Raw genomic sequence first — 9,846 nt, forward strand, 5'->3', positions numbered from 1 at the left:
AAGTGCACTCAGGATTTGTGGCTGAGGAGGAAAATAAAACTCCAGGAGATTCCCTTCCCCATCCTGCTCCCCCTGGCCATGGGAGGCGCCAGGTGTGCTGACCCTCTCACGAGGGAATACCATGGGTTCTCTGCAAGTTCAGGGATCTCTGCTCTGTTCCTTCCTACCTCATTTTTTCAAGGGGGAGGACTTCAGCCTCTATGACTTCATCTGTTCTCTTGTAGCTCAGGTCATCCTGTCCCTGAGAGAGAAAAATACCACCTCTGTGGTTTACCGTGCAAGCCTTGCACTGCAGGCTCTGAGGAGCATGGGAGAGTTAGCAGTCATCTTGGGAAGACAGCTCTGAGCAGCAGTCCTGCAGTGGCAATGCCCTGGGATGCCTTGCACACTGGGGGCCCCTGAGTGTGCAGGAAAGTTTGGTTTGTTCCTGGAACTTCCCCTTTGTCTGCAGGGCAGCTCCACCACTCTGGCACATCCCATCCCCTAAGAAGCAGCTCCGCTTCTTCAGCATATGTTAATGTCTGTCCTTTGTGAAGGCTGAAGGGAAAGAAACCTCATCCACAAAGGAATTTGGATCATCCTGAGGGTGTTAGGATATCCACTCTTTCTGGCAGCCAGTGGCAATGTGGATCATACAGAGGCAGAAAACCTCACCCCTGAGGCAAAGCACCAGTTGACCTGTTGGCTTCATACAAGGATGAGAAAAGCTGTAGCTGCTCCTGCCATCTCTAAAATGAGACACCAGGACCAGAGCTGGCTCTCTGAAGGACTTGCATATCGTGTGAAAGGGGATGGAAGAGGGCAGCATGCAGCCTGAGACCTTTTTTCCCCATCAGTGGCTGCTGTGCACAATCCTTGGAGCTGCACACCTCTTGTCTTAGGAGCTCTGTGGTGAGGTTGAGGAGAACCAGCATAGGAGATGGTCTCTAGTGAAGTCAATCCCTGTTCTAAATGTCTCAAAGCCTTAGAAGGTACAAGGGGATCCACCTCCATCTGGAACTGGTCTGAAAGAGAAAAGTGAGCTCCTAATAGGAGTTTGCGCTGAAAATAAATCACCTCTTTTGCCACTGCTGGCACATGAAAAGGCACAGGGCTGGTTCCTCACCAGCACTGAGTCCAGCTGACGTGGCTGAGCTCAGAAGCTGCAGGCAAAAAAAGTGACTTGCGGAAATGTAACTTAATTTAATTTATTGCCAATTAATATACACTTTTAATTATTGATTTGGGTATTGAGAAACACAGAAGATACAAAAAAATTACATGAGAACTTAGGGAGATACCTTTCCTCCCCCTTCCACAAGCACAACTTCAGACCTCCATGAGTGGGATCGCGGCTGCAATGAGACTTCCACAATATCCTTAAACTTCTGCGATGTGGCTCTGTTGTGGGAGGCGAAAAGACCTTTGCCACAAGCAGCCACTTACAGGCCACTTACAGGCAACGGTCAGCAAGTCTGTAATGGCAACAAGTATTAAAAAGCCAGTGTGGAACTGTTGCCTGAAAATAAAGGAATGGGTTTTGCTTTTTGGTGTTTTAATAAATCATTGCCTTTATTTCTTGATTCTTTTCTCATTTAGGTACTTTCATGTCCTGCCACTATAAACTTTCTAGCCTAAAGCTAGAACCTGAGTTGCATCTGCTCGAATTCCACGTCCAGAGTTTGCTCTGGCAGTGGCCAGCCTGCACTTCTCACTTGCCCTATTACAAACAATTTGTTCCTTAGCCAGGAACTGGGCCGTTGCCTGTTCAGTGCAGCGCAAATGCAGCAAAGACACCTTCCCACATGCCTCCCTATGGCTCACACCTTGCCCTAATACCACCACCGCCACCCGGCATCTGATGGTGTAAAATGAGAGGCGTGAGCAGTGTGTTAACATTTCCAGTGCTACTGTGCAAACTTATTTCTGTTGCTTGAAAAGCGATGGCATTTTTGCAGAGCCATAGCAGGAAATTGCTTAAGCAGGTACTGCAAAGGCCTTCAGAAATGTTTACTCAGCAAAGTCAATACTGCGCTCCATGGATTTGGTGGAATGAGTCTTGTGAAATCAGGCTGTTGCTACATGCTGTGCAAAATTTACTCGGAAAAAGCTTCTCTCCAGTGCTATGGGTTGCTCTAAAAATATACCCTGCACAAATACAGCAAAATAAAGCTGGTTCCTCGGCAGTGTTTGCTCTAATAATTTTTTCTGCATGGGCTTTTGGTCCCCCAACTTCTTATAACCAAATAATTCATCCAAACAATGTGGTAAACTTTCCAACATCACAATACTTGATATATTTTTAAAATCAAATTTTCTGGTTTTTAATGAGCACAGTTCTTTCTGTAACTTTAGGCATCACTTTTGCTCTTTTTATTGAGAAACAGACTAATTATTCTGAAGCATTCATCAAAGAAAGGGAAAAACCTTCTTCTGCTGATCCAATATGTTATCTTTTATCTTCCAGGAGGAAATTCCAGGGTATTCCTCTTTGTATTCACACTGTTCATATGCCTAAAATAAAGCACGTACCAACTGAGTTTAAAAAAAAAAAAATCCACGAGCTTTCCATTTGAATTTGCTTGGTTTTTCTTAGCTGTATCTCACAAAGAAGAGCCAAGCCCCATAGACCAATTTTCTTGTGCCTTTTGTCTGCTTCGCATGAAATTCTGCTGGTGGCATTGTGAGAGCAATAGCAACTGGCTTCATGTCACTCTAGAGATTACTTCAAATCACCTTTCCAGTCTGGCCCAAAAGAGGACCTTTCACTTTCTCATATGGCACATTTTTAAATAATCGTGCTGTTTCAACAGTTTAACTGCAATGACTAATTTTTACTAGCACGAGTATCTCTGTGAGTCCATTTTATTTATATATTTAATTGAAAAAGAATTGTTTGGAGAGACTAGATCTATTCCCTGTAGCTTGGTCTGAGCAGTGAGGCTGAGGGCACACCATCCCTCGTCTCTGAGAAGTGGCAGAACCCATCCTCTCCTTTCTGTGACCAGCGGTTTAACTACTGGGACGTCCCTACCACTACCCCATTACAAATGAGCTGGAAAAAGCCAAAGCTTTCTGTGAAGGACCGAGCTGAGAGGAAGCAAAGAGAAAGGACGAAGCCTCTGGGGGTACCTGGGAATTTTGCTCTGAGGCTCATCTCAGCATGGCACATGAGGCAGCTCAAAGACCTCTTATCTCCACAGCTCGCTCTGTCTTCGAGGTATGTGGTAATGGCCCAGGTGTCTAGTAGAGCAAGTAAATCAACCTCAACTTTTTCCACCTACACACGAACCTTGGGACAGGAGTGCTTGAAGGAGTCGGCACTGATGAATGCAAAAAAATCATAATCCTCTTCCTGCAGATACTTCTATTTCCTTGGCGCTGCTCTGGTTTTTCTGAGGTCCCGCCACATATACAGAGAAGCCAGAGCAGCCCTTGGCTAAGTTCTTTCTCAAAGCACCAGAGGCAGTTGAAGAAGCAAGGTGCTCAATGCACCAACAAACCTGCTTGTCCTTCGCTCTGCAGCCCCGCACCGACTGGGGGCTTTCCCCTTTCGCTACTCTCTGTCACCACCTCTGTTCTTCGGGTCACCTCTCACTGACTGAACAGTATCTGGTTGTCACCCCTGCTGCTGCGCTGAGGGCAAGTCATGCCTGTGGATGCTTTCTGGGGGCTCTCCTGGACAAAGGTGCAGCGGGACACATGGTAGTAAGTACGCACTGACTTGGATAGAAACATTTGTATGGCTTGGGTGTGGGCTGTCCCATCCCTCACCTCCTCACTGGGGCCAGATCAAGGTCATTATGGGCAAAACAGAGAGGCCAGACAGTCCAGTGTTGCGAGCAATGGGCTTAGAGGTGTACCGGGATGAGCAGATGGGTAAGGGGAGCAGGGTGGGGAATGGGGACTGCCTGTGGTGTGACTAGAATGGGGGCCAGGAAGGGCCAGCCCTATCTGCCCAAGTCCCTCCCAATTCCTGCTTGCAGTCACGATGGCCCTGGTGATCTCTCAGACCGTGAGAGCCAAGAAGCAGAGAGACTGTGGAGGATGCAGGACCCAGAATGAGCCCCACTATCAACACCCTGGCAGGAGTTTCAAGCCCCATTTTCCCTAAAAGAGAGCCAATAGGCATCTGGTCTCTGCTAGGTATATATTCTGGGTCTCCTCGCCAGAGGATGCCTCCTTGCCAGCACATGGGCAGCTACGCTATGTTGCTCCTCGTCCCTGCCTCTGGCTTCATGCTCATCCTCCTCCCCTTCAGCCTGGTTCATATCCCATTCATGTCATGGATCTTTGCCCTCCAGATGTCCTGGCAGACACTCTGCGATCTGGAGAACAGCCAGGAGCTGGACCCGCAGGATGTCAGGTAACTCCCCAGCAACACCTTCTTCCTGCTCCCTGACTCAGTGTGCTGGGGGCCCTCCCGGTCATTTTGTGAGGGTGGAGGGCTTCCTGGGCCACGCTGGCTCACTGTCTGGCTACTCTCTGGCTCTGGCTGCATCCCCATGTGTGGGTGACTGTGGGCATGGCAGCACTCTGGGGACCTGGGACAGCACATCCTCCATGTGTGACCTTGTGCCCATGCCTCTAAGACCCCCTTCAAGGGACTCAGCAGCTCTCAGGTACCTTCTCCTTCCAGGCCAGCCGTTACCCTCTCTGCCATCACGCTGCTCACCTAGAAGGCTCTATCTCTGGCCCTGGACATCCATGAAGGGCTTGTGCCATTCCACTGGGCCAGCGGCTTTTACAGCGCACGCTGTCCCTTTGCAGCTACCTGCTCTTTTTCCCAGCTCTCCTAAGGAGGCCCCTCTGCTCCTTCAGGAGGTTTTCTGCCCAACTGGGACCTGTGGAGCTCCCCCGCCACCACCACCCCCTAAGGGCTGCTGGCCAGCAGTGCCTCTGCACAATGGCCCTTCGAGGGCTGCATGTGGGGCTGATGCATCAGGCAGGGCTGCGCTGGCCTGGGCTTCCTGCCCCACGTCTGGGTGTGGGCTCTGTACCTCAGGCTGGACCACTGTTTGCTGTGGGTCCCCCTCGAGGTGGCAGGCTTTGGGCCAGAGCTGAGCCAGAGAGACGTTACCATCCATGACCTGTGGATGCTGGGCAGCAACCTGTAGCGTCCCAGCCCAGCTCGGCCGGACTCGGGTAGGTGATCTTTTGAATCCTCTGTGCGGTAAGAAGAAGCGGCACCAGCACTCAGGGTGCGTTAGCGTAAAGAAACTTTTACAGAAACTTTAACATGTGATTGTAAAACTATACACACTTTTGAGATAGTGGCTTGGCAAGAGAGAATATAATATTAAACGGGAAATGGAAAAAAGGAAAGGCAAGGAGAGAAAGGAAGAGGGGTGGATTAGCCCATCCAGCTCAGCTGGGTGAGGATAATTAGTCCTGCACCACTCAGTCAGGTTGCTGTCAGAGAGAGAAAGAAAGAAGAGAGAGAAAGCATCTCTCACTCAGCAGGAGAGAAAGGCTGAAATCACCAGTCCTGCATCAGACTCTGCCAAGAGGAAGGGGTCCAGTCGTCTGACTCAGCCAGCAGGGCTGTTCCGGTGAAGGGAGAGAAAAGCCCCAGAGGCACCTGCAAGCACCTCCTAATTGTCTTCGATTCTTGCCCTTCTGGACACTTGTCCCTCTAGGATTGGCTGGTTACCCTAGTTGCTAGGGGTCAGGAGCCGTCTATCACCCCAGCTCCAATTTGAGGAGTGGCTGAGACATTGTTCAAACAGGAACAGTCTGCAGAAGTGTTGTTGCCAGGTAACGGGCTCAGCCCTGACATACCCAACGCCTGGCCGTCTTCACCCAAAACTGGAACAAGAGCACATCCTGCTGGCTGAACAGACTTGACTTCCAGTGCTGCTTGGCACAGCCACCTTTGCCTTCTCCAGCTGGTGGCATGGCCTCTGGCCTGGGCGGGTCTTTGGTTTCCTCTGCTGGGCTGTCATGGGGGAGGCTGGGCACAGGTATAGGGGCTGGCAATCTGGGGGCAGCACAAGACAAGAAACACCCCTTTCCTCACCCAGCAGGACTACCAACATGCATAAATCTGTTGTGCTCCTCCAACAGTCGCTCCTCAGCGCTGTCCCTGTAGCATATGAACCACAAACTGTGCTCCCAATTAGATGTCTCCTGCAATACTAACCCTCCACCAAGTGGGTGACACGTTTGGCCCCCAGGACGCAGGGTCAGCTGTGTTCCCTGCCACATGGGGACAAGGAATGATCCATCCCCTCCACCATTCTTACTGAGGATCCTGGGCATGGGGGCAAGAATGCCTGTTAGGAAAAGGAGGGCTACTCCCCATGGTGTGCTAAGGACAGCACAGGCGAAGGGGAGTAAGGCAGCAAAGTACTCAATTTGGCTGCAGCATTCAACAGAGGCTTAGGTGTCGCTTTTCCCACAGAGAGATACAGCAGAAACCCTAATGCGCTCACCGAGTTCACACACTGGCCTAGGAGCCAAGAGCCTAAAACTGTTTAGGCTGGAGAAGAAGCATGAGCTACCATAGGGGAAGGTATTAGGAAAGCATGGAGCTAGGAGTTTCTGGTTATATTACAGCAAGAAGCCACCCACCAAATCTCGAGATAATATGGCTGCAAGTGCTACAAGCCTATTGCTAGCCTCTGGTGTTCTGGGCATAGCGCTGCATGCAAGGCCAACAGCACCAATCTCAGAGGCCCAGTCACAAGGGAAGGCATCGTGCTCAGGTTAACATCCTGTGCCATGCAGATCCTCCGCCAATCCCTGTATCGGTGTTTGTCACTAAACTCAAACTCAGCATGCAAAATGGATCCAACCTTGTTTTATATGAGTTGGTTGGATGTTTTTTGAGTCCCACTCAGTACCAAGTCCAAGCCTTGCAAGCCACGTAATTCACCTCTTTGCCAGCACAGCTTGGATCTGTGATGGCCAGGCCCTGTCTCCTTCAGTGCTGTCCTGCAGAGCTGCCTCCAACTTATTCCCTATATCCATGCTTAGAAACTGAGTCAGCTCTTCATCTTATCTCTGAAAACATGTTGGGCTCCTTCAGGCAGATTCTTCAGCTGTTTCATCACTCTGCTGGCCCATGTGAGACCACATGCAGCAAGCCAAGGCCAGTCTTCCCAGGGTGATGTATCCAGGATGGTCCATGGGACAGTTGTTCCCAAGCCAGAAGGGTTCTGCCACCTACGTTGGAGGGAAGTGGACCCAAGAGTCAGACTCAAGAAAGCCAGTGTATAAAAAAAACCCCAACAGCCACAGTTGGAGCCATCCCACATTTTTCAGCAGGCAGGGACATGCACAGCCTTCTCCCTAAGGATATCAGAGGAAATTCATTGCAAATGGTTGCCCAGCCAAGGAACCATAGCCAAGAAGATTAAAAATAAAATTCAGATAAGAAGCCTGGAGAAGATTTACAGAAAGTAAATGAAGTGTCAAAAAAATGGGAAATTAAAACTTCCCCAAGAGATCGGCCTGGATCTGGAGGTGAATCAAGGCTGGAGGAAAGAGCTCATGAATTTCTCCCTATATTGAGCTGGGAAAGGGGTAGCTCAGCAACATCCTCTCTGAGCTAAGCTGATGCTGGGCTCTCTCCATGTGCACCAAACATACTCCTTCTCCAACAGCTGCAGAACTGGTGTCAGGAGCAGGACAGACATCTCTGCCCCATGTTGAGGTAGAAGAGTAAAAGCAACCCACCACCTTTTGGAAAAAATCAGTTTTTCTTGGCAACAACATGGCCTTTCTACCAAGCTGAGTGGGCTGCTCTGTGTCTGGATAGAGGCTGCAGGGATCCAAGCCAGCTTTCCCCTCTTCTGTGGTGCTGCTCCTCCTGTTGGAGGAGCATGTTCATAGTGCACCCAGTATTTCTAATTCAAACACCGGCATCAATAAGACCTTTGCAGACCACAGGCCAGTGACCCTGTCCTTTCAATGTACCAGCTCGTTTCTCAATAAAGGGGTTAAATAAATGCTAGACACAAGGGACAGGAGAATTACCAGGTGAAAGGAGGAAGCTGGAGGGGTGGAGAAAGCAAAGCAACCTGGCCCTGACTTCCCCCACAAAACCTTGGAGGTGAATGGGGGATTTTCCGTATCATTAACTTTACAAGGAGTAATTCCCAGTACACAGCATCATCCTCATTAACAGACCCATCCTGGGCTCTCTCACCCTTTCACGATCAACAGCCTGCGCAGCTGCATCACCGGTCAGGAGAGCCATGCTGTATTAGTACCTAACTGAGGTAACAGGCAGCTGATAGTGAATTGGCCACGGTGGAAAATACAGCTGATACGCAGGAACAAGCTGTCATTTTTGGGTTTTAAAAAGTGAGAAGCAAAACGGATGCACGAAAGACGTGAATTTGAAAGCCCATCCCGGTTCTCCCTTGCAAAAAAGCATTATGTGAATTGCTTTTGCTCCCCAGGACAAGCAGCCAACCATTCATCCCTGCTGCCCACTCTGCAGAGCGGTGGTGTTCCCAGGCAACAAGGCTTTGATGTTTTAGTGGGGGTGGGAATCAGAGGACTCTCCCACAGGCGCAGAAATCAACTCAAGCACATTGAGTTCATTAGAAACATGCACGCATGCAGGCAGGAGTTTATTAGTCCACAGTCTTACTATACAAAAAAAAAAAAAAAAAGAAAAAATCCCCCAAAACAGGGGTAGTTTCCCAGTTTTCCCTGCTTTACAAATTAACAGTGCTGAGGGTACTAAACATGTCTTGTGCACTCTGATCAGAGGGCCGGGCAGGAGCTGAACATGCATTTGCAGCTGAGATCGGAGCCTGTCGTGTACGTATAAAGGGGCTGTGTACCTTTAGCCGCGAGGCACCCAGAGCCCTTGGCTGCCTCCAAGACACATCCAAGGTCAGAGCAGCTGCAGCAGTTAGACCCAAGCTTTATATAAAAAAAAAAAAAAAAAAAAGAAAAAATCCCCCAAAACAGGGGTAGGTTCCCAGTTTTCCCTGCTTTACAAATTAACAGTGCTGAGGGTACTAAACATGTCTTGTGCACTCTGATCAGAGGGCCGGGCAGGAGCTGAACATGCATTTGCAGCTGAGATCGGAGCCTGTCGTGTACGTATAAAGGGGCTGTGTACCTTTAGCCGCGAGGCACCCAGAGCCCTTGGCTGCCTCCAAGACACATCCAAGGTCAGAGCAGCTGCAGCAGTTTTAACGTGTGTGAGAGGGAGGCTGGCTCAGCAGACGCTAAGTACTGGCAGCACAGCCAGTCCTCCAGTTCAATGCTCCGCTCCGTGTCCACAGCCCTCTCTGCGAACTTCATCATGAGCAGGGCACGCTTCATGTCCACCCAGTTCTGAAGCACCCGGCAAAGGGCTTCCTCGTGGCTGAGGGGCTGCTCGGTGAGGTCTTTCCTGGGCCCCCAAAGCAGACACTGCAGCATCCGCTTGGCCTCGGTGATACGCACACGCTTGATGGGATCTGCTTCCAGTAGTAGGTGAGCCAGCTGCTGGAGCCCCCGGGAGTAGATGGACAGGCTGGGCAGAGCAGGGAGGTCCTCAGGGCTGTACTCCTCTTCCTTGAGGTGCACCTTCTCCTCAAAGGGGTTGGGCTGGTGCAGCAGCTCGTAAATGAGAATACCAGTCTGAAACTCATCAAACTTCTTGTACTGAGAAGCTGACACAATCTCTGGGGCCAGCCGTGCCTGACTCTTCTTCAGTTTGGAGTCTCCAGTTCCTGGCTTCTGTTTGGCTTTCAAAAAATTGCTGATGATGAGGCGGGGTAAGTGTTTGTCATCTTTGGCTTTTACACAGCTCATGGGGTGCTTGCAAGGAACAAGGAGGAGGTTCTCCAGGCACAGGTCACGATGGATGATGCCATGCTCTTTGAGATGCTCCAGGCCATTGCAGAGCTGGAGGAGCAA

General features: G+C 50.2%; 2 protein-coding genes across 2 annotated transcripts in view; one reads left to right on the forward strand and one right to left on the reverse strand.

The window, feature by feature from the left end:
• Positions 1 to 3,454: 3,454 nt before the first annotated feature.
• Positions 3,455 to 6,070, forward strand: MBOAT4 (membrane bound O-acyltransferase domain containing 4; the record flags this gene model as incomplete). The annotated part of the gene is given in 10 exon segments (XM_010130917.1): positions 3,455 to 3,527; positions 3,529 to 3,621; positions 3,771 to 3,858; positions 4,126 to 4,345; positions 4,619 to 4,700; positions 4,703 to 4,906; positions 5,019 to 5,092; positions 5,764 to 5,849; positions 5,852 to 5,942; positions 6,046 to 6,070. Coding segments are annotated over 10 exon segments (1,036 nt in total), but the record flags the coding sequence as incomplete, so codon positions are not given.
• A 2,818-nt stretch (positions 6,071 to 8,888) lies between these two features.
• The window catches only part of LOC104488831 (tyrosine-protein kinase SgK223-like), a gene marked incomplete at its 5' end in the record, with an annotated part of 9,110 nt that continues 8,152 nt past the window's right edge, over positions 8,889 to 9,846 (reverse strand). The window contains one exon of the mRNA XM_010130918.1: positions 8,889 to 9,846. This exon is cut by the window's right edge and continues 10 nt beyond it. Within this exon, the coding sequence (XP_010129220.1) occupies positions 9,115 to 9,846 (732 nt within the window).

This window comes from Buceros rhinoceros, unplaced genomic scaffold (genome assembly GCF_000710305.1).
Source record: "Buceros rhinoceros silvestris isolate BGI_N320 unplaced genomic scaffold, ASM71030v1 scaffold46032, whole genome shotgun sequence".
In the NCBI taxonomy this organism is placed as follows: Eukaryota; Metazoa; Chordata; class Aves; order Bucerotiformes; family Bucerotidae; genus Buceros; species Buceros rhinoceros.